Source organism: Schistocerca americana, chromosome 5 (assembly GCF_021461395.2).
Source record: "Schistocerca americana isolate TAMUIC-IGC-003095 chromosome 5, iqSchAmer2.1, whole genome shotgun sequence".
In the NCBI taxonomy this organism is placed as follows: domain Eukaryota; kingdom Metazoa; phylum Arthropoda; class Insecta; order Orthoptera; family Acrididae; genus Schistocerca; species Schistocerca americana.
In genome coordinates this window covers 51,039,909-51,065,531 of record NC_060123.1, presented here as the reverse complement: position 1 = coordinate 51,065,531, position 25,623 = coordinate 51,039,909, and the positions used below count along the sequence as shown (strand labels likewise).

At 39.5% G+C, this 25,623-nt stretch overlaps 1 protein-coding gene across 1 annotated transcript in view; it reads left to right on the top strand.

Moving 5' to 3' along the window:
• The first annotated feature begins 843 nt into the window (after positions 1 to 843).
• LOC124615808 (cleavage stimulation factor subunit 1) overlaps positions 844 to 25,623 on the top strand; it is a 194,700-nt gene continuing 169,920 nt past the window's right edge. The window contains exons 1-2 of the mRNA XM_047143948.1: positions 844 to 998; positions 18,642 to 18,847. Of these exons, the coding sequence (XP_046999904.1) occupies positions 931 to 998; positions 18,642 to 18,847 (274 nt within the window). The 5' untranslated portion in view covers positions 844 to 930. The remainder of the gene's footprint in view (positions 999 to 18,641; positions 18,848 to 25,623) is intronic.

The following is a 25,623-nucleotide window of genomic DNA, read 5'->3' as shown; positions in this document are numbered from 1 at the left end:
AAAACCAACTGATTTGTGTATATATATATATATATATATATATATATATATATATATATATATATATATTGTAAATGTGTGTGTGTGTGTGTAAGTACAATCTAACTTCTGCACCATTTCAGTGCAGTAATGTATTCATTGTAAATAAGTATGATAGTATTTGTATTACATATTTATTACCTTATAAATAAATAGAAAAACTTTTTATTTTAAATTCAGTGCATTAGTATTTGTAAAATGACTTTCATATAGTGTCAGTAAAAAATGACGATCATTCCACTTGGGACCTGTGGAATGGTACATCAGCTTATTTGTTTTCGTTGTAAATATTTGTCATGTATTGTTGTTTTCCTGACATGTTCCATATCCTGGAGGACCTCCTCACTACGGATCAATTGGAATGAAAGTAAATCTAATCTAATCTAAAAAACACCATTCCGATCTATCGTGCAATGATCAATGAAACATGCAACTGACTAACAGCTGTTCCCGTTCCTGATTTAGTCAGCACTATCGCTATTTATCTTCACTTCAACGATAAAGGTAGACAGTTTCATGCTCAGTCTAATTTTTCTGTGTCTCCTGCTGAGAACAATGAGTCATCCTACGCATATTAACCGAATATTTTGAGAACAAGATGTAACTTGACAACCGAGGCACCTTTCAATAAATGATGTGCGTGGATGCGAAAATTGGCTGTGGAAGTGGGAGCTAGAAACGAATTTCCAGAATCGATTTTGGAGTGTTTACAAGAGCAACCAAAATCGTTATTGTGAAATCGCATTACGAAGTCGGTTTTGGGAGCAACATGTAACGATAGCTCGCTTGTCGTATTATATGTACACCAGACTGATGCAGTAGTTTATCTTCGTTGTTGTCATTGGTGTGCATTGTTGCCGCGTGTTGTTGGCGTTCCAAATACAAACAGAGATGAGCGAAACTGTTGATCCGAAAAATATTATAAAAACTCGCGATCTTCTGTATCGCTTGATGATAAGGTTTGTTGATGATGGTATATGATGTGTATGGAATGTTGCATCAAGTAGTTCATTATCACATTTTAGCGGAATATTTCAAAAATAAACAGATATAGAATTATATTTTACGTGGTCTCTTGTGATACGGAGTATTTTGCTCAGAGAAGCTGTGGTATTTGTTTTGTTTGTTGTTCAGTCTCACGGAAACATTGCTGACTATCGTTTCAGATATCTGATGCACACATACGAGTTGTTATTAACATCGCTATCATATAATGTGAGATGTTTATACCTAAAATGAGAAATTTACTGCGCGTTTTATTTCAGAATACAACAGCAATGCTTAAAGTTCACAGTCCAAAACAAGCAGTGACATTTAAATAATGTTGTCATTCATTATCAAAAATTATTTAGTTTCGGCAATGAACACGCAATGAAACTGGGGCCTAGTTCAAGCTAGCATTTGATCGAGCTCTATAAATTTAAGCACGTAACAGAATTGTGAAAGCTGATACAAATCCATCTACTACATAAGCAATATCAGAAAACTCCCTAGGAAAAACCGTCAGATGCACACTTTGTACCAAGTGTATTTGAGAAGTACAGTTAACCAGACGTTAATTGAAACTTACTTGCTACCAAAGAGATTGCGGCAGCAAAATTTTGTTCACATGCCACACTGACACCTGGTAGATACATGTTAGGATTTGTCACCCTATTAGGTTTGTTACTTGATCAAAACCAATTTCGTTGTGTTTTACTGACTGTGGACACACCCGCAGACAGAAAATGTTTGGTAGGGCCATTGCTACTTATAGATTTCTGATTTCACAGGTAATATTAGTTAAACATTTTGCCAATGGCACAGCTATTTATATGGAAGTATTACATTGTAAAAAATGTTGCAGTGTACAGTTAGTAAAGAACAATATCTGAACTTGGTACTTTATCTGATAATTAGTTTTCAGTATATGTCTTTGTACAGTTGTGTGTATCTAGAAGAGTAATTCAGTATATTTCGTGAAAACAACCTTGGTAAATTTGAAGATCTTATTGTCAGGACAGAACATACAGTTTTCTGTGGTCCATTAGTTTCACTCCTGCAAAGATAACCACTTATAACAATGCGATAATGACAGTGGACAGAAGATAAGTAGTCATTTGTCCTGCACCTCGTATACGAATAAAACTGAAATGAAGAATAATAGCCCTGAGCTATGCTTTTTATAGCCTACTGATTTGCAGAGTATCCATTCACAACATGCAATTTAACTTCGCCATTAGAAACAGAAGGAAGAGAAACCTGCAAGCTATGTAAATTGCTGGCTGCTGACAGCAGATAAATCTAGCTCATTATTCTGAAGATTTTTCATTAATAGCTTTTCTAACTTTGACACTGCATAGAAATTCATACACTGCAAGCTACTGTGAAGTGCATAGTGAAGGATAGGCTACTTTCCTCGTACCATATATACAGGTTTCTTTGAATTCCATTCAGAAATGGAGTTTGGGAAGAATGACTGCTTAAATGTCTCTGTGCAAACTGTAATTAGTTGAATCTTAGTCGCTGTGGGAGTGATGGGTAGAGGCATGTAGTAAATTCCTATATTATTCACATAGTACTGCTCACTGATACATTGTAAGTACACTTCTGGAGGATAGTTGTAGTTCACACACTTGGGCAGTATTGGACTCCTAATTGTTATTCACAGGGCTGGTCCGAGAACATCTTTCCACGTAAACAACTTATCATTTGGCACCCGTTTTCCCTTGAACACTTTCACCTGTGTCAGTTTTTGGTACTAATTGTGATGCACACTGTAGACAGTTCTTGCACCTGGGCGGCCCAGATTCCTGTCTCAATAAGTTTTCACACGTGCCCACTGATAATTGTGATATGTCCTCACATGTGTGGTGCCCCTCTCAGCTTGGGTCACTTTAGCCTTAACCCGGATCTGGTCATGCAGGCAACATCCCAATGCCCTACCAAAAAACCAAAGTCTGCGACCTGTTTCACATATGATTGGGTCTGTGTATTCACTCCATTTCAAACACCTTTTGTAACTTACAACCAGGTACTTGCATGATTTGAGTAGGCTAATTAAAATTATGGCTCGCTGATTTTGTAAACATAAGTTTCTACGTTTTTTCTTTTTGTGGTGTGCATAGTTTTACATTCTGAATTTAAAACAAGTTGTTAATCTCTGCACATTTCAAAATCTTATTAAGATCAGAATATATATGTAGCTTTTTGCAGACAGTGCTCCATTATAGATAACTGCATCATCTTCTAAAAGTCTGAGGCTAGTATTAATATTGCTTCCAGGGTCATAAATATATGACATGAACAGAAAGGGTTCAAACATACTTCCATGGACTGCATCTCCATTTTTGCATCCTTGATACCAAAAATTCCTCATTCATCACAAATTTCTTGTGACAAACCCTACGATCATTGTAGTTGATGAGCGTTGGGAAGGTACAGAGCCAAACGCTTTTCGTAAATTAGGAGCTACTGTGTCCACAGGATTGCTTTGATTAATGGAATTCAGAACATTACACCAGAAAAGTGCGATTCATCTATTGTGTTATCAATATCTTCTGAAACTGTGGTGGTTTCTTTTCGAGGAGGTAATTATTTCGAAAGAGCTCATTATGTTTGAGCACAGAATATGCTTTAAGATTCTACAGCAGAGGATCAGTGATATTCCATGTGTGGATCAACTCTATTACCTTTCATGTAGATAGCTGAGACCTTGCTTCCTTCCAAGATTTGTGCACAGTTTGTTAGAGGGATGTGCTGTTTATTATGGTTAACAGAGGGTCCAACTCATCTGTTAATTTTGTATTTTATCCATCCTCAGCAACTGTAGTTACATATATTGAAACAATCAGCAACCATTTACATAAAAGAAATTTAGTTTTTTTACCGGTTTCGTAGACTTAGTGCCCTTCTTCAGAAGGTTGTACAGATTGCAGGCATTAGGGAAGCATCTGATTCTACCCATCTGCTTTGATCCGCAACATCATCACTATGGGAGAAACGCCTACTTCCAGCATATACTAAATGGCGACAATATTGTCACTACATACACATGCCAACAGACACGAACAAAAATAAAAATGATTCAAGAATGTCCCACTCCAACATTAAAATGAAAGTAACAGGACAACTGTGGGAAATAGTGGGTTTTGGACAGGGACAAGGTAAATATAGAACAATGAAAAACACTGCACCATCCCAAAACAAATATTACAAAAAAATCTCAACTTACGACATAATGCTACAGCTACAACACCACCAGGAATCATACACTTCACTCAACCTATATAGCTCAAACGAAGCCCACAATACCAAAAAACCAAGACTTACAACTCTGAAAAGTGGAATTGGATATTTCCCTTTATCTTTGTTGCTTAAAAGCATCTGTCAATACCTACTAGCAAACCGGGGAAAAAAAAAAAAAAAAAAAATCACAGCCACAAGCTTCGTACACTTACATAATTTACAAAACACCACCAAAATAGAACCCTGCCAACTGAAAAACGCCCACATTTACTAGTTCAACTAACACAGAACCAAAATACCATAAATATGCAACAGTCAAAATTACTATGGAATAAAACCAAAACAAAAATTATTTACCTGATAAGTTGGGGTGCGTGTGCGCACACACACACAACTTTTTTTTCTTTTAAGAAGAGGCAAACAAACTGGTCATCTCTAACATAATCTCTAAACACCTCCACCCTTCTCCCCAACCCGTAACCTGCTCCATTAACCATATAAACAATATGCACAATCCCGCCCCCTCACACACACAGCCCCTCAACTCACCACATTCAGCCTACACATCCTCACCTCAAGCCTAAAAAAAAAAAGGTCAGGGACGCTATTCCGCCAGCAATATTAATCTAAATGAGATTGCAGGTTGGAAGAGCACCTCTTCCCTATAACTGATTTAATTGTCCCACAGAACCCCCCCCCCCTATGGTATTAGTACAAATCCCAGTGTCATGATCTTTAAACTGAATACTATGGTTAACTACTAAATGTTTATAACTGCTCTACGACGAAAATGCATCTGATACAACAGTACTACCCTCCTCGGTATATTCCTCAATGAGCACCACTAGTTCCCTCTTACGAAGACCCCGTAAAACCCTAAAAACACAATCTATGTACCCCCCTCTCGAAATAACAGCCTCCACACACACACAAACCAACTCGAGAAGTGCCCCATACTTCCTCTTACCAAACTGTGAATCATCAATTTCAACAACACCTGGCCCACCCACATCCCCCTGTACTTGATGTACTCTGAACACACCTCACAACAAAAAGAAAACCAATATAAAATAGTTCTAACACTCACATCAGTCTGATGCACACAAAAACTCCAGGAGGACCTATAGAAAAGTAATACATAAGTAAAACAGTCTACCCTTTGGCCAACCTTGATTTCTTGAACCAGGTACCATGCCATATCAAACACCAGATATTCTTGCGTTGACAGTGCCACATGTATAGGTTCCTGATCCGCGACGCCGAAACTCTCGTCAACTTCATACACTACCCACAAGTGTGACATCTAACATATTCTGCTATTAGCCGAGGAAAGAGAACACAAATAATTCATTGCAAACAAAGCAAAGACTTCCCGATCCACATCATCACATTGGTTACCGAGACTCATACTCCCATTACCACAGTGATAATCAGGTCTCAAATGAGCCCAATGCCACATGTTAAACTCAACATGTCAACATCCACCACCAGAGGGCACCATCAAATAGAGCTATGTGACATCTACAAATACGAACCAACCTAAAAACATAGTCCCACACAACACCATTATGTCATGGGTCAAAGCAATGGGTGGAATCGGACACTTCCAATTACCCCCTGTCGCATTATTTATGTGTGTCCACAGTTCCTATACATGCTGATGTCCAGAGCTAAATTTTTCCAGTAATTTCTTGAGATACAACATTGTTGCTTCTTTAATGGTTTACTGAACCAGTAAATTGTTCCAATTGTTATAATAACTTTTGGTACTTCCTTATAATATATTAATGTAGATGATATTAGTGCTTCTGAAAACCTGTAACTCAGAAAACATGGTAATTTGGAGCGTCATTTTATTGTGGATTGGTTTATTGCTTTTGAACTGGTGCTAAAGCTCGTACCAGTTTTCATAAGTTTGATAGAAACAACAGATACACACAACAGACTTAAATCAGCAATAATGTGTTCTCCTTCACTATTTACAACAGTCTGTCAACACTGGGGTAACTTTCTGGATCCGCAACTGAAGAAATCACATGGTTTTGAGGCAAAGAACTCATTGAGCCATGTTTGGAGTGCATTTTCATCTGGAAAGGAAGTTCCTTAAGATTGTTTGATAGACAGCAGAAAAGGTGAAAATCTGAGGGTCCAAGACAGGTGAATGAGGTGGTTCGGAATAGTTTCACAGCCCAACTCCTGTATAGTGTTTTTCGTTAGTCTAGCATAATATGGGTGGACATTATCGTGGAGTAGCATCACTTCACACAGTCTTCCTGGTTGTTGTTCTTGTATTGCATCCGCAATACGTCTCAGTTGTTAACAACAAATGTCAGCAGTGATGCTTGGGGAAGCAATTTGTAGTCCAGTGCAGTGTCACTCTTCCACCAGATGCAAAACATTATCTTTTGGTGGATGTCCACAGGTCTTTGTACAGGGCAACAGCTTTGTTTGGGCTCAGTCATTCCTTGCTTTTCTGTGTTGTTGCTGTTGTTGTTGTTGTGGTGGTGGTGGTGGTGGTGGTGGTGGTGGTCGTGGTCTTCAGTCCAAAGACTGGTTTGATGCAGCTCTCCATCCTAATCCATCCTCTGTGAGCCTTTTCATCTCCGAATAACTTCTACAACCTACCACTTTCTGAATCTGCTTGCTGTATTCATTTCTTGGTCTCCCTTTCCCTCCAATACTGAATTGGTGATCCCTTGATGTCTCAGAATGTATCCAATTAACCGATCCCCTCATTTGATCGAGCTATGCTGCAAATTTCTTGTCTCTGATTCTATTCCATACCTACATGTTAGTTACATGATCTACACATCTAATCTTCAGCATTCTTCTGTAGCACCACATTTCAAAAACTTCAATTCTCTTCTTGCCTGAACTGTTTATCGTCCATGTTTCACTTGCTTACATGAATTTCCACTTGATGTTAACAAATTTCTCTTCTTCAGAAACACTTTTCTTGCAATTGCCATTTTATATCCTCTCTATTTTGGCCATAATCAGTTATTTTGCTGCCCAAATAACAAAGCTCTTCTACTACCTTAAGTGTGTCATTTTCTAATCTAATTCCCTCAGCATCACCTGATTTAATTGGACTACATTCCATTATTCTTGTTTTGCTTTTTTTGATGTTCACTGTATATCCTTCTTTCAAGACATTTTCCATTCCATTCATCTGCTCATCCAACTCCTTCACTGTCCCTGACAAAATTACGATGTCATCGGCAAACCTTAAAGTTTTTATTTCTTCTCCCTGGACTTTAATTCCTAATCGAAATTTTCTTTCGTTTCATTTACTACTCACTCAATGTACAGATTGAATAATGTTGGGGGATAGGCTTTTTCATATGTTTGCATAAAGACACCTGACCGAGCGAGGTGGCGCAGTGGTTAGCACACTGGACTCGCATTCGGGAGGACGACGGTTCAATCCCGTCTCCGGCCATCCTGATTTAGGTTTTCCGTGATTTCCCTAAATCGTTTCAGGCAAATGCCGGGATGGTTCCTTTGAAAGGGCACGGCCGATTTCCTTCCCACTCCTTCCCTAACCCGAGCTTGCGCTCCGTCTCTAATGACCTCGTTGTCGACGGGACGTTAAACACTAACCACCACCACCACCACCACCATAAAGACACCATTTCTGGTCATCATTAACGACACAAGATAGGAATGGTCGGTGTTGTTAATGAGTCAATTGATGACAAGCAAGGACAGATGCACATCTGGTCACCCACTAATTTTTGTGATTTGGCTTAGAGCATGTGGTACTCTTACACCCGATTTTTGAACCTTTCCCATTCCATGCAAATGTCACATGATGGTGAAATGATTACAGTTCACCACATTTGCCAGTTCTCAAGTACACGGATGTGGGTCACTGTGGATTGTTGTTGTGGTTGTCTTCAGTCCTGAGACTGGTTTTATGCAGCTCTCCATGCTACTCTATCCTGTGCAAGTTTCTTCATCTCCCAGTACCTACTGCAGCCTACATCCTTCTGAATCTGCTTAGTGTATTCATCTCTTAGTCTCCCTCTACGATTTTTACCCTCCATGCTGCCCTCCAGTACCAAACTGGTGACCCCTTGATGCCTCAGAACATGTCCTACCAACTGATCCCTTCTTCTAGTCAAGTTGTGCCACAAACTCCTCTTCTCCCTAATTCTGTTCAATACCTCCTCATTAGTTGTGTGATCTACCCATCTAATCTTCAGCATTCTTCTGTAGCACCACATTTCGAAAGCTTCTATTCTCTTCTTGTCTAAACTATTTATTGTCCATGCTTCACTTCCATACATGGCTACACTCCATACAAATACTTTCAGAAACGACTTCCTAACACTTAAATCAATACTCGATGTTAACAAATTTCTATTCTTCAGAAACACTTTCCTTGCCATTGCCAGTGTACATTTTATATCCTCTCTACTTCGACCATCATCAGTTATTTTGCTCCCCAAATAACAAAACTCCTTTACTACTTTAAGTGTCTCATTTCCTAATGTAATTCCCTCAGCATCACCTGACTTCATTCGACTACATTCCATTATCCTCGTTTTGCTTTTGTTGATGTTCATCTTATACACTCCTTTCAAGACACTGTCCATTCCGTTCAACTGCTCTTCCAAGTCCTTTACTGTCTCTGACAGAATTACAGTGTCATCGGCAAACCTCAAAGTTTTTATTTCTTCTCCATGGATTTTAATACCTACTCCGAACTTTTGTTTCCTTTACTGCTTGCTCAATATACAGATTGAATAGCATCGGGGATAGGCTACAACCCTGTCTCACTCCCTTCCCAACCACTGCTTCCCATTCATGCCCCTCGACTCTTATAACTGCCATCTGGTTTCCGTACAAATTGTAAATAGCCTTTCGCTCCCTGTATTTTACCCCTGCCACCTTTAGAATTTGAAAGAGAGTATTCCAGTCAACATTATCAAACACTTTCTCTAAGTCTACAAATGCTAGAAACGTAGGTTTGCCTTTCCTTAATCTTTCTTCTAAGATAAGTCGTAGGGTCAGTATTGCCTCACGTGTTCCAACATTTCTACGGAATCCAAACTGATCTTCCCCGAGGCCAGCTTCTACCAGTTTTTCCATTCGTCTGTAAAGAATTCGTGTTAGTATTTTGCAGCTGTGACTTATTAAACTGATAGTTCGGTAATTTTCACATCTGACAACAGCTGCTTTCTTTGGGATTGGAATTACTACATTCTTCTTGAAGTCTGAGGGTATTTCGCCTGTCTCATACATTTTGCTCACCAGATGGTAGAGTTTTGTCAGGACTGGCTCCCCCAAGGCTGTCAGTAGTTCTAATGGAATGTTGTCTACTCCCGGGACTTTGTTTCGACTTAGGTCTTTCAGTGCTCTGTCAAACTCTTCACGCAGTATCATATATCCCATTTCATCTTCATCTACCTCCTCTTGCATTTCCATAATATTGTCTTCATGAACATCGCCCCTGTATAAACCCTCTATATACTCCTTCCACCTTTCTGCTTTCCCTTCTTTGCTTAGAACTGGGTTTCCATCTGAGCTCTTGATATTCATGCAAGTGGTTTTCTTTTCTCCAAAGGTCTCTTTAATTTTCCTGTAGGCAGTATCTATCTTACCCCTCTTGAGATAAGCCTCTACATCCTTACCTTTGTCCTCTAGCCATCCCTGCTTAGCCATTTTGCACTTCCTGTCGATCTCATTTTTGAGACGTTTGTATTCCTTTTTGCCTGCTTCACTTACTGCATTTTTGTAATTTCTCCTTTCATCAAGTAAATTCAGTATCTCTTCTGTTACCCAAGGATTTCTACTAGCCCTCATCTTTTTACCTACTTGATCCTCTGCTGCCTTCACTATTTCATTCCTCAAAGCTACCCATTCTTCTTCTACTGTATTTCTTTCCCCCATTCCTGTCAATTGTTCCCTTATGCTCTCCCTGAAACTCTGTACAACCTCTGGTTCCTTCAGTTTATCCAGGTCCCATCTCCTTAAATTCCCACCTTTTTGCAGTTTCTTCAGTTTTAATCTACAGTTCATAACCAATAGATTGAGGTCAGAGTCCACATCTGCCCCTGGGAATGTCTTACAATTTAAAACCTAGTTCCTAAATCTCTGTCTTACCATTATATAATCTATCTGATACCTTCCAGTATCTCCAGGCTTGTTCCATGTATACATGATTCTTGAACCAAGTGTTAGCTATGATTAAGTTATGCTGTGTGCAGAATTCTATCAGGCCGCTTCCTCATTCATTCCGTACTCCCATTCCATATTCACCTACAACGTTTCCTTCTTTTCCTTTTCCTACTATCGAGTTCCACTCAACCATGACTATTAAATTTTCGTCTCCCTTCACTATCTGAATAATTTCTTTTATCTCATCATACATCTTATCAATTTCTTCGTCATCTGCAGAACTAATTGGCAAATAAACTTGTGCTACCTTGGTAGACGTGGGCTTCGTATGAATCTTGGCCACAATAATGTGTTCACTGTGCTGTTTGTAGTAGCTTATCCACACTCCTATTTTTCTACTCATTATTAAACCTACTCCTGCATTACCCCTACTTGATTTTGTATTTATAACCCTGTATTTGCCTGACCAGAAGTCTTGTTTCTCCTGCCACCAAACTTCACTAATTCCCACTATATCTAACTTTAACCTATCCATTTCCCTTTTTAAATTTTCTAACCTACCTGATCGATTAAGGGATCTGACATTCGACGCTCTGATCCATAGAACGCCAGTTTTCTTTCTCCTGAAAACAACGTCCTCCTGAGTAGTCCCCACCCAGAGATCCGAATCTGGGACTATTTTACCTCTGGAATATTTTACCCAAGAGGACGCCATCATCATTAACCATACAGTAAAGCTGCATACCCTCGGGAAAAATTACGGCTGTAGTTTCCCCTTGCTTTCAACCGTTCGCAGTACCAGCACAGCAAGGCCGTTTTGGTTAGTGTTACAAGGCCAGATCAGTCAATCATCCAAACTGTTACCCCTGCATCTACTGAAAGAGTTGCTGCCCCTCTTCAGGAACCACACGTTTGTCTGGCCTCTCAACAGATACCCCTCCACTGTGGTTGCACCTATGGTACAGCTATCTGTATAGCTGAGGCACACAAGCCTCCACACCAACAGCAAGGTCCATGGTTCATTGGGCTGCTAGTAAACTTAAAATTCCTAGTAAACTTAAAATTAAAAAATAATTTACGTTCCAATGCAAGCAGAACCTTACAGTACACTCAAGTCATAGTATTTCCATTGCTTTCACGATAAATCAATCAGGCAAAATGCCTCTCTAAATAATGATATATCAAACATTTGCAAAGATAATGTAATTTTCAATGTTGTTAAAGCTATCTTCTGTGACCAAAATGAAATATTCCTTAAGTTAATGGAGTCCAAAAACAATCATGATCAACCAATGGGTCCCAGGGTAGTGAGACAGTTAAAAAGACGAAAATGTAACAAATTTAACACAAAGGTTTTTGAGCATTGACTGGTGTACCACTGTAATGGAAAATGAGGCGTTAAGTGGTGTTTAGATTATTTCTTACATACCTATTACTGCTACCTTTAGTGAATATTATCCCCAGAAGAGAAATGTAATTGTCTGATATAGACTTTACTTGAATAATTTAAGATTTCCGTACATGTTTCCTACGACAAATCTTGCATTGACAACGAGTATAGACATTCATAAACCAATTTTTTAAAAAGGTATCATTTCTGTAAAGAATAAAGCCTAAATAGCTACATTTCTCAGTCTACTAACAAATGTAAAGCAGCCCGGGAAATAGTTAAAGCAGGAACATGGCTCACTGCAGAAAATGTATATGTTCATCTAAGTGGAGATTAGCAATATAACAGATTTATAAATTCTAGGAAATTAGCCATGATGGATGAAAATAATTGATATGACAATGTGGATAAACTTCCAAACCAACTAGAAGCAGAGCTGAAGGTGTACTTGCCAAAATTTTGATGGTGAATTGTCATTCCTAAGGATATACTTGCAGTAGTCAAATCACTAAGAAACCTTAGAACTTCAGACATACATGGTTTCTCTAATTTAATCCTAAAAAATAATAAATATTATATGTATTCCACAGTAGGAAGTTAACAGATGGAACATTGCCAACCAGCCTGAAACTGAGTCCTGTCTTGAAAATAAACAAAAAAGAGACAGAAATGCGCCCCAAAATTACAGACCCACCATTCGAACATATAATGTCGAAAGGTATTGAATCTCAAATGAAATACCAATTGAATTATTTTTTGCATATCACAACCTACTTGAGAAGGCCCATTGTGCTTTCCAAACTGGGATATCAACGATTAAGGCAGTTCATAAAGTTGTGTTATCAGTACTACATGATTATGTGCCTCTCTACTAGATCAGACCACTACATCTACAACTATATCCACAAGATTACTCTTTAATTTACAACAAACTGTCTTTAAGCTACTTCTCTACCATTCCACTCTCGATGACTTAACAAGATGGTAAATGACAGCACCATCTCCAAACAACTTAAGAGAGCTGCTCAGATTGTCCTAAATCGTTTATGTAGATCAGGAACGACAGAGGGCCTATAAAACTTACTTTGGCAACGTCAGATATTACATCTGTCTTACTCAAGGACTTTCTGTCACTTATTACAAACAGCGAGCTTCCTGACAGTGAATTACAAATCTAGTCACACACTGAGCCGATGCTCCTAAAGCACGCAATTTAATTGATCAAAAGCCTTCTGGAAATCTAAATATGTGGAATTAGTTCGACTTTCCTGTCGATTTCACTCATTACTTCATGAGAATAAAGAACTAGCTATATTTCACAAGAACAGTATTACCTGAATCCGTGTTGGCTGTTTGTCAATAAATCGTTTTCTTCGAGGCGATTCCTAATGTTTGAGCATAGTACATGTTCCAAAATCCTACTGCAAACCGACATTAGTGATATGGGCCTGTAACTCGGTGGATTACTCCTATTTCCTTTCTTAGCTATTTGTGTGACTTGTGCAACCTTTCCGGTATTTGGGTATGAATCTTTGTACGAGAGAGTGGTTCTAAATGATTGCTAAGTATGGAGCTATTGTATCAGCATATTCTGAAAGGAACTGCACTGGTGTACAATTTAGACCGGAGGCTTGCCTCTCTTAAGTGTTTTAAGCTGCTTTGCTACACCAGGATGTCTGGTTCTAAGTTATTCATGTTTGCAGTTGTTCTTGATTCGAATTCTGGAATATTTACTTTGTCTTCTTTTGTGAAAAAGTTTCAGAAACTGTGTTTAGTAATTCTGCTTTAGTTGCACTGTCATCAATAACATCACCATCGTTATCATGCAATGAAGGTATTGATTGCCTTTTGCCATTGGTGTACTTTACATGTGACCAGAATCGCTTTGGGATTTTTGCCATATTTTGTCACAGAGTTTCATTATGGAAATTATTAATCTTACCCCTCTTGAGATAAGCCTCTACATCCTTACCTTTGTCCTCTAGCCATCCCTGCTTAGCCATTTTGCACTTCCTGTCGATCTCATTTTTGAGACGTTTGTATTCCTTTTTGCCTGCTTCACTTACTGCATTTTTGTAATTTCTCCTTTCATCAAGTAAATTCAGTATCTCTTCTGTTACCCAAGGATTTCTACTAGCCCTCATCTTTTTACCTACTTGATCCTCTGCTGCCTTCACTATTTCATTCCTCAAAGCTACCCATTCTTCTTCTACTGTATGTCTTTCCCCCATTCCTGTCAATTGTTCCCTTATGCTCTCCCTGAAACTCTGTACAACCTCTGGTTCCTTCAGTTTATCCAGATCCCATCTCCTTAAATTCCCACCTTTTTGCAGTTTCTTCAGTTTTAATCTACAGTTCATAACCAATAGATTGTGGTCAGAGTCCACATCTGCCCCTGGAAATGTCTTACAATTTAAAATCTGGTTCCTAAATCTCTGTCTTACCATTATATAATCTATCTGAAACCTTTTAGAATCTCCAGGGTTCTTCCATGTATACAACCTTCTTTCATGATTCTTGAACCAAGTGTTAGTTATGATTAAGTTATGCTCTGTGCAAAATTCTACCAGGCGGCTTCCTCTTTCATTTCTTAGCCCCAATCCATATTCACCTACTATGTTTCCTTCTCTTCCTTTTCCTACTGTTGAATTCCAGTCACCCATGACTATTAAATTTTCGTCTCCCTTCACTACCTGAATAATTTCTTTTATCTCATCATACATTTCCTCAATTTCTTCATCATCTGCAGAGCTAGTTGGCATATAAACTTGTCCTACTGTAGTAGGCGTGGGCTTCGTGTCTATCTTGGCCACAACAATGTGTTCACTATGCTGTTTGTAGTAGCTTACCCGCACTCTTATTTTCCTATTCTTTATTAAACCTACTCCTGCATTACCCCTATTTGATTTTGTATTTATGATCCTGTATTCGCCTGACCAAAAGTCTTGTTCCTCCTGCCACCGAACTTCACTAATTCCCACTATATCTAACTTTAACCTATCCATTTCCCTTTTTAAATTTTCTAACCTGCCTGCCCGATTAAGGGATCTGACATTCCACGCTCCGATCCGTAGAACGCCAGTTTTATTTCTCTTGAATGCGACATCCTCTTGATTAGTCCCCGCCCGGAGATCCAAATGGGGGACTATTTTACCTCCGGAATATTTTACCCAAGAGGACGCCATCATCATTTTATCATACAGTAAAGCTGCATACCCTCGGGAAAAATTACGGCTGTAGTTTCCCCTTGCTTTCAGCCATTTGCAGTACCAAAACAGCAAGGCCGTTTTGGTTAGTGTTACAAGGCCAGATCAGTCAATCATCCAGACTGTTGCCCCTGGAACTACTGAAAAGGCTGCTGCCCCTCTTCAGGAACCACACATTTGTCTGGCCTCTCAACAGATACCCCGCCGTTGTGGTTGCACCTACGGTACGACTATCTGTATCGTTGAGGCACGCAAGCCTCCCCACCAATGGCAAGGTCCATGGTTCATGGGGGGGGCATTGTGGATTAATGCACGTAAATGATCGTCATCAAATCCCAAAGGTTTTCCCGATTTTGGAGTGTCACTAATGTTAGAATGATCCTCCTAATAAGGATAAAACCATTTTCTTACCGTGCTCCATCCAGTTACATTATCCTCACACGTGGCACAAATGTTTCTGGCTGCATCCCATGCTGTCCCCCCTCTGTTGAACTCAGACTTAAGAATATGTCGAAAATGTTCCAATTTCTCCATTTGGAACTCCGTTTCGTAGTGTCCACAGCTCCTTTCATTACCTCGAAGAATTACAAAGAAAAATGACAGTTGATAAATAAACATATAGCAACCGGAACACCAACATGTGAAACACAAACACTGTGAACTTATGCCCCAACCTAATATATTCTACCATTGGTGATGAAAGAGGCTGTGATATGCCTGTGTTACCTAATTTCATTGGTATGACATCAGCAAAGTCAAGACATTTTACATTGATTCTTTTACTTTTTGTTTCCATATTTATTCTAGCTATTTTTTCTATTATATTTTGATGATTTTATCTAGTATCAGATTGAGTAGGAGTGGAGATAACCTAACATTTTACCTAATGTTTTAGATAAAAGAACTGTAGTGGTTGAACACTACAGAGAGAACTTGCGGAATTTCGTGAATAAGTTTCCTGGTCATGCTATCGTAATATTGCATGACTTCAGCTTGTCAGGTATAGAATGGGAGGGTCGAGCTGTCAAAACTGGTGCCAGAGAGAGGATTTGTGTGATGTTATTGAATATCTTCTCCAAAAATTACTTCGAGCAGATAGTTAGAGAGCTAACTTGTGAAGGTAATGTCTTAGAGCTTTTAGAAACAAGGAGATCTGATCTTTCTGAATCAGTTAGTGTAAACGAGAGCATCACTTATCATAAAGCATTGATAGCATCTATGACTATAGGTATTACAAGGAATGTTAAGGAAGGTAAGAAATATTTTTTCTTAGCAAGGGTGACTGGATACAAATTGCAGAGTATTTGAGGAGTGAACATCAGAAATTCAGTGTTGAGGACAAAGATTTAAAATTCAATGAAAAAAAATTGAAAGCATCATTCAGTATGCCTTACACATGTATGTTCCGAGCAAGGTCTGTAGGGATGGGAAAGACCTGCTATTGTTTGATACCCATGTTAGAAAACTGCTACATAAAAAAAGAGAGCTTCATCACAGATTCAAGAGAAGTCAAAACCTACCTGACAAACAAAAGCTGAATAAAGTGAAAATAATTCTAAGGAGAGGAATGAAACAGGCTTTCAGCGACTTTGAAAGTGAAAGTTTGCCAACCGATCCAACTAAAAAGCCCTAAGAGGTTTCTTGTCTTATGTAAATTCAGTAAGTGGGTTGAAATCCTCTGTTCAGTCCCTCAGGGACCATAGATACCGAAATGGAAGATGACAGAGAAAGGGCTGAAATACTGAATTCAGTCTTCTGAAATTGTTTCACTGTGGAAGATCGTAATACAGTCTTCTTCTCTGTGATCGTATGAACATCAGAATAGCAGACATTGAGATAAGTGATCACTTAACAGGAAGGCCACTACTATCACTTAGTAGTGGAAATGCTTCAGAACCAGATGAGATAACTGTAAGATTCTACAGCAGTTATGCGAAGGAACTTGTGCACCTATTAACAGCAGTTTCTCTTAGGTCACTGGAGCAATGAAGAATTCCTAGCGACTGGAGAAAAGTGCAGGTCATTCCTGTTTTCAAGAAGGATGTAGGACAGATGCATATAACTGTAGGCCTATATCCACTGACATCAATATGTTGTTGAATTAATGGAACATGTTTTATGCTTATGTGTTATGACATTTTTGGAAAACAAAAATCTCAAAAAAAAAAAAAAAAATAAATAAATTTAAAAAAATCAACATGGATTCTGTAAACGAGATGTTGCCAAACTCGGTTCATTCTGTTACTCCATGAGACCCACACTGTTGTAGACATGAGCACTCAGATTGGTGCCATATTCCAACATTTAAGGAAGGCGTTTTACACTGATCAGTGACAAAAATGGGGTCTCACTGGGTATGGGACCACATTTGCAACCGTATTCAAGACTTCCTTGCAGAGAGAACTCAACATGTCACACATAATGGAACCAAATTGACAGGTGTAAAAGTAATTTCAGGAGTATCCCAAGGAAGTGTGATAGGACTGTTACTATTTACAGTATGTGTAAATGATCCAGATGAAAATGTCAGAAGCTCTATAAGGCAATTCATAGGTGATGTGGTTGTCTACAAGAAGGAAGCACTATCAGAAGACTGTAGTGATTGGGGGGAAGGAAATGCAGAGGGTTGATGAGCGGTACAGGAACTGGCAATCGACCCTGAATGTAAATAAATGTAACACATTTCGGATACGTAGGAAAAGAAATCCACTACTGTACAAGTACACTATTTATGACAAATTGCTGGGAACATCATCTACTGTAAAACATCTAAGAGTAACCATATAGAGCAATCTTAAGTGGAATGACCACTTAAAGCAACTAAAAGGAAAAATAGATGCTAGACTGAGATTCGTAGAAAGAATCCTGGGGAAATGTAACTAATCCAAGAAGGAGTGATTCACACACATTCATTTGACTTATTCTTGAGTACTGAGTATTGTTCATCACTCTGGGACCCTTCCCGGGTGGGACTAATAGAAGAGATAGAGAAGATCCAATGGAGAGGAGTGCATTTCACCACTGGATCATTTATTTGGTGCGAGAGCATCACAGAGATGCTCAACAAGCTCCAGTTGCAGATTTTATAAGAGAGGGATTGTGCACCATGGAGTGGTTTACTGTTGAAATTTTGGGAGCGAACACACTAGGAAGAGTTGGACTACATGTTATTTCCTCTCATGTACATCTCACAAAACGACCACAACAAGCAAGTTTGAGAAACTAGACTAGAGCTAATACAGTGGTTTGCAATTGTCATTCTTCCCACATGCCATTTGCAAATGGAACAGAGAAGGGGTGATTGGACAGTGGTACCAGGAGTACCTTCTGCCACACACTGTCTAGTGACTTGTTGAGTGTTGATGTAGATTTCAACCATGAAGTTTACTTTAGTAATTGTGTGTGTTAAGCCCTGTTATATTAAGTTGGTAGTTTTGTTATCTGCACTATATTCATGTAGTGCATTAAGCAGTGTGGTATGGTAATAGTACTTACTAGATTAAGAATGTTTATAAGGGGATTTTCACTTGGTATGTAATATAAGAGGCATTCACTGTGAATGTCTCTACTTTGTTATTTAGCTACTTAATATCCCACACACATGTTTAATAATAACATGTGTTAATGTATTTTAACTTGTTTCTGTTGTACAGTCAGCTCTTCTATGATGGGCATCAGAGTCTGGCTGTGGGTCTATCAGCAGTTGCTCAGGCAGACCCACCTTGTCCGCCTTCAGATCGTCTGCTCCATGTTGTTATGGCCGGTCTTCGTCATGAGCCAGAACGTTCCAAAGGTGGAGGTGCAGCAGCAGCTATAGCAGCAGGGGTTGCACCAGAGAATGTACTCGGACCTGGTCTAGGTGAGTTTCTTGAGAAGCAGCGTGTAACCAGTGATGATAGTTATTACAGCTCCTCTTTGTGTTGTTCGAAAGAGTTAGTTTCTGTACTTGATGGATCATTCATGTCAGTTCCACCAAAAATAAGCAGTTTATTACCTATCATCTTAGATTTTAATGAAACTTGACTTATTTTTTCTCTTTACAGAGAAAAGTAATCATACCAAATTTTAAAATTTTATCTCTCTCTATTTTCATATAATGGCTTTTCAAAATTTGGAAGCTTTTGATGATTTTAGTGCCATGACGATATTTGCTAATATTTTGAAAATAAATTAAAAGTTTTAATTGTTCATACACTCTGTATGAAATTTGGTGTTAAACTCTAAGCCATAGGGATTGTAAACAAAATTACTTAATATCATTAAATAAACTTGCCAAAGGAGGAAACAAAGTGTATACATTTTATTTTGTATTAAGTATGGTTCAGCATTACATTGAATATCAAATCAAGGGAATGGAGTAACACCTACCTTTTTTCCAAAATAGTTTTTAAAGCTTAGGCTATCACATGAAAAAATAAAATTAGAGAATTTTTCTCTGTGTGGTATTTTTCCTACTACATTGGAAATTTTAGCTCAGTGTTTTTATTCATTCATCTCATAAATATTGTTAAAATATTGTATGACTAATTATTTAGTACTTTATGTTTCCAGTGTTACTATCCTATTTAATTAATAATTTTTTTAACCAAGGAAAAAGTGGTAGCATAAGCTATATCATCCCAGCAAAAAACTGCAAATATTTGCATTTTAATAATCATATATTCTGATCTATGAATTCTAAAAATATCACCTTCGTGCAAGTGGATGCTCACCTTTGAAATTAAGTACACTTGATGAAGAAAGATATTTGCAGAAGTGAAACTTTAAAAAAGCTTCTGATATGGTCTTGCTACTTGATAACATAAGGAACAATTTGCACCAAGCTACAAATAAGAAACAAAGTCAGTTGCTGACTATATAACCATACCAACTTCATTAAATTAATCTCAGAAAAAAAGTAATTGGATTTTCTTATTACTTAGTGCGGCAAGTAACTGGTTTGGTACTGAATTTTTATCAGGGTAATAAACAGTGTGGAATTTTACAAGGTGCGATAAATGTGGTAACAGAGAAGAAGAAAAACAGAAAGAAAATCGCTGATTTTTATTTAGCTTGCATGAAATGTGTTCAGATTTTGAGATGGGCACTGTAACAGGCAAAGGCCCAATACTTGAAATGCAGAAGTAGCATTCAGATTTTAAAAGTGAATATACTGGAACTAAAATAGGTTTTTCTAAATTCTGTCCGCTCTGCCTCAAATCGTCCATTTTAAGGGAGCTAATGGAACCGACTCAGTACATATCTGTAATTAATGCAGTACCATGTGAAGGCAACTATGAAGATATAAAAATGCTGCTTTGTGAAACCTCAGCCTGTGCATGTATGCTGCAGCGCTGTATTGAATAACCCTGAAAGAAAAAGTAACAAGATTTTTATATAAAAAAGTGTGTATTGAAAACTGTAATGAAGACGGAACACCAAAAAATTACATGTTCTGCAAAAGTTGCCAGCTTTACTGGGTGTCTTTCATCTGAAGTAGAAAAATGTTCCGCACTATTACATTGCAAAATCTCAATCATATTATTATAACAGAATCAAAGGATCAGCTGATGCAAACATTGCCAGAGTAGCAATGGACTTATGTGAAAATTAATGTTTAACTGTGCAGAGCGAAGACCAACGATACCTTTCGACATCAGACATTTGCACTGTACACTCGATAGCAAGAAACTTGGACCACTGCAGACAGAAGAGCAAACAATTCGGAGCTTTGGGGGGGGGGGGGGGGGGGAGGATCAAGGTGTGACATCAAACAGAGGAAGTGAGTCATTGAATTAGAAAATGTGAGGTATGTGATACTGACTCTGTAAGTGCCTATGCCCTGTGTGTAAGGATTTCTTACTTGACTGGCTGGATGAGGGCACACCAGAATGTGTGCTGGCTAAGGGGACAGGACTATGGAACTGACTGAATGTTCTAAACATGGCTCACAAAAATAATAAAAAATATGAAGTGAGTTTCATTGAAATTATACTTGTTCTTTTAACACTTTGACTGCTGGAGGCGCACCATTTGCTTGGCACACTGAGGCGCTGCGGCCTGCGGTGTAATCCAGCTACCTGTGCTAAGTGCCTGTCCCTCGGAGCTGCCGCCGGGACTGGCACGGCCGGGCACTGCCCAACCTTCCCTGTGCTGAATACTTCTGGATTGATTACAACTAATGCAGAGCCAGCCTGAATTTTTGGCAACTTTGAACTGTAATAACTCGGGCAATAGTTTTTGTAAAGAAATAAAATTTGACCATCTTGTACAACTTTATGCATTCTCTTAAGAATAATAATGAAAAGAATTTTAAGAGCCATATTGATGGCCAAAAAAATAGGCACCCAAAAAAAATTTCGAAGTTTAGCTTTTTGCATCTCCTGGACTAATGCTGTGACAAACGTGAACTCGGCATGTAGTAACCTAGCAACACATTGTTCTCTAATATAAAGTTTCATTTGCGTAGCACTTTCCAATGCTGAATGAATGGAAGGTATTGTAAAAACATCAAAAAAGTGTTTTTTTTTGTTCTGATTTTGCTAGAAAACTATGTTCTATAAAACATTCCAAGCTGTATAATTGGAATGAAAGGTGGGCACAAAAATCAGGCCCGAAAACAGTGTAAACTTGATTTGCATATGTAGTAGAGTGAACACATGATGAAAATGAATTTTAGAGTGCAATAGATTGACAGCACAAAGATATGGAATAAAAATTTTTATTTCCCTACTATTTTCCAATAATCTACAAATTAGTCAAAAAGATGTTGATTTTTATGAAAAGACAAAAACAAGGTATATTCGACACTTCTTTTACAAATACCGTTTTCTATTAATGCTTCAAAGCCAGTCTCATTCGAACAACCAACTTTAAGCCCCCCAGCCTCCCCAGTATAGTATGTTGAATTTCCAATATTGGCTAACAATTGAGGAAAAGTAGCAAGAAAAATCGCACTGAGAACAGAGTTTTAATATTAGGATGTTATTTCTCGTTGGTCAAAGGCATTTGTATCAGTTATGGAAAACAGGTTTTGTACAAGTAGGCCGAATGTGATCTATGTTTGTACTACTAAGGATAAAAGAATATAACTGTGTATGTTACGCGTTAATAATTTAAATGTATTGTATGTAGATTAATACATGGGTTTTGTTATACTGGTGCAATTACATTTGCTACAGTACAGATATTATGCCATCTCAATCACCAAGTCCGTTCATTTGCCAGCAAATTTCTACATATGAAGAAGTCGGGCATTGTTTGAATAATTTTGCACCTGTTGCTTCTATTTCCCATCCTTGTTTTCGATCCAGGCTATCGACTGGCACTGGCAAAGTTAAAAATAGATTTATATATATTTTTTACATTTTTTTGCCTTTTTGTAGTAATTCGTTTAGAAGTGTCAATACATTTTTTCTGATTTAGTTCCCAATGATTAGTAGTACTTCTTTGTATGATAAGTCTCAAAGCAGGGCACAACACATAATGGAATGTTGCAAGTTTTGCATTGGTATCTAGTTTGCTGGTGCACTTTCTGTTTCATGCAAACCACGTATCTGCACGTTAGTGTAGTTTTCTGCAAATGTTCACTCACAATAACAGCCGGAAAATGTCTCCCTGTGAATTGGAGTGGATTCTCATCATTGTAGTGCCTTCCCCTACCAGATTTTTTCCATTCTGTACCATATTTTTCTACACTCTCCCTTGCGAGAGAAAGGTGAAACTCTGCGAGTGCCATTTTTCACCCCGTTACTGACCAGTGGAGAGCATGAACATTTAGAATGCACAAATCCAAATTGTGAAAAAAATATTTCTTGTACCATTTCACAGTCTTACGCATTGATCCCACTGAGCTAAGTAACATGTCGCAATGGTCAATTGCACCCATACTTGAATTGTAATCTACAATACATTGCCGTTTCTTTATTTTTTCGCCAGTATTTATGTCAGTCTTCTCTGTTTTAACCATTTGTGTTGCATGACTTGTGGTCAACATGCACACACACCTCTCTCTTATCACACGACTTGATAGCAAGGATCCTATCAGTGCACTTAAACTCAGTCTCTCCTCATTTTAATTTCTTCTGCAGTTTTGGCATGTTGCGCTTATTCTTATGAGCAGTGCCACATGCAGCTGTTCTGTAGTTGTGAAGCCAGCCAGATTAACAGGTCCAGGCTGGAGTACCAATTATCGACAGTTTAGAATATGACCCTGTTCCAAATACAGTCCCATAAGAGTTGCTACTACGTCGCCACTTTTCCATAAATTGTGGAACCCAATTTCTTTTGTTGCACCTGTATATACAATAAAATCCAAAATATACCCACTCTTAACAGTCACACAGTACAAATGTCTTTATTCCGAATCTTCTTTGCTTGGTTGGAATAAATTACTTAACAGATAATTGTCCTTTGAACAGTAAGAGACTTTTTTCTGTACAAAGCTTGTGATGTGGACGAAATGAATTACGAAACGTCTTACAAACTTCGTCAACAATCGTCCTAATTTTAGACTGTCACCTCCAGTACTCACTGAAGTGTATCATTCTCATAACTAGACCAGAATGGTCTCGAGACATGATTTCACTGAAAACTGGTGTGATCAAAAGTGTATCTCTGGATTAGTAATCACTTAATTTTAACCTCTTAACTTTTGCCATTAGAAGGCAAATAGCAATAAAACAATACATTTCCTCAAATCCAGTGTATTTCCACTTTGGCAGTCGAGAATTCACAGATTCTGTGGTATTTTCTCTGGTGTAAATGTAAATATAATTTGTTTCGTCTGCAATAAATTGCAACAATTCTTCATACATAAATATCACAAAAAATGAAAGAATGCTTGGCTCAGCATCTAGTTGACATTTGGGTCCTGAACTCGATTCATCAAAGTAATGGTTTAATGGCTGGAAATCAGTTTCTTTCCTGTCAAACGTGTCACTTAAGTATGCTCTTTTCCGAACTGTTTCACTGTCACTTTCTGATTCCTCAGATTCAGAGAAATGCTGTCTGTAATTCTTGCTCTCTTCTCTGATGTAAAGGGCTGAGGACTACAGCTTTGAGATTCTGTGGAGGACTCATCACTGCCAGCAACATCAGATAATTCACACTTACTGCCGCTACTAGTGAGCATATCCAGGATCTCTCTATGTGTGCAACCACAGTGATATGACATTTCTCCTGTAGCAAACAAGAAAACTGATGAAAACACAGGAAGCGTAGTCGAATTCTGCAAAAAGGGAACACATCAACAAACATATAAGCACTCTCAAATTATAGTCAGACTACTGAACAGCTACTGGAAGAGCAGAGCGGAAAGACAACGCTGCGTGTTTACACGACTGTCACACTCAGGTAGCTGTGATTCAGTACGCCTAAACTCGTCCCTAGTGGTGAAAAGGCTGGTGGCACGTCCTTAGCACTGTAGGCGAAACCCAAGGGCCGCACTTAACCACGTCGGGCACAGCTGGGAACGGCGAGGGATGATGAGCTAACACATCTCCAGCAGTGAAAGCGTTAATACCTTTCTGTTTGTACCACTCTCTCATCCTCCCTTGCCCTCCTCTCTGTCCCTCACCCCGTCTCCCCCCCGCTCCCCTCTCCCCCCTCACCCCGTCTCCCCCCCGCTCCCCTCTCTCCCCCTCACCCCCTCTCTCCCCCTCACCCCCTCTCTCCCCCTCACCCCCTCTCTCCCCCTCACCCCCTCTCTCCCCCTCACCCCCTCTCTCCCCCTCACCCCCTCTCTCCCCGTCACCCCATCTCTCCCCCTCACCCCCTCTTTCCCCCTCACCCCGTCTCTCCCCCTCGCCCCCTCTCTCCCCCTCACCCCGTCTCTCCCCCTCGCCCCCTCTCTCCCCTTCACCCCGTCTCTCCCCCTCACCCCCTCTCTCCACCGCACCCCTTCTCTCCCCCTCGCCCCCTCTCTCCCCCTCACCCCGTCTCTCCCCCTCGCCTCCTCTCCCCCCCTCACCCCTCTCTTCCCCCTCACCCCTCTCTTCCCCCTCACCCCTCTCTTCCCCCTCACCCCTCTCTTCCCCCTCACCCTCTCTTCCCCCTCACCCATCTCTCCCCCTCCCCTCTCTCTCCCCCCTCACACCCTCATCCCCGTCACCCCTCTCTCCCCCCTCACCCCCTCGTCCCACTCACCCCCTCTCTCCCCCCTCACCCCCTCGTCCCCCTCGCCCCTCTCTCACCCCACCGCTCACACCCCCTCACCCCTCTCTCCCACACCTCTCTCACCCCCTCACCCCTCTCTCACCCAACACCTCTCTCTCTCCCCCCTCACCACCTCTCCTCCCTCCTCCCCTTCCCCTACCTCCTCTTCCCCCTCTCCATCTCCCCCTCCCCTTCTCCACTCCTCCCCTTCCCCACTCCTCCCCTTCCCCACTCCTCCCCTTCCCCCTCTCCCGCGCCTCCTCCTCCTCCCCCTCCTCCTCCTCCTCCTCCCCCTCCCCGTTCTCTCCCTTAATCTACAAGGACACACACACACACACACACACACACACACACACACACACACACACAGAGATCCAGAGATGCACAACACAATTTTTAATTTTGGAAGTACATCTGTTTCGCAAGACTAATTTGTGATTCTTGGGAATTGAACAAGAAATTATATTTTGGATGCAGTCAAACTGTAAGTTGTGTTTTCTC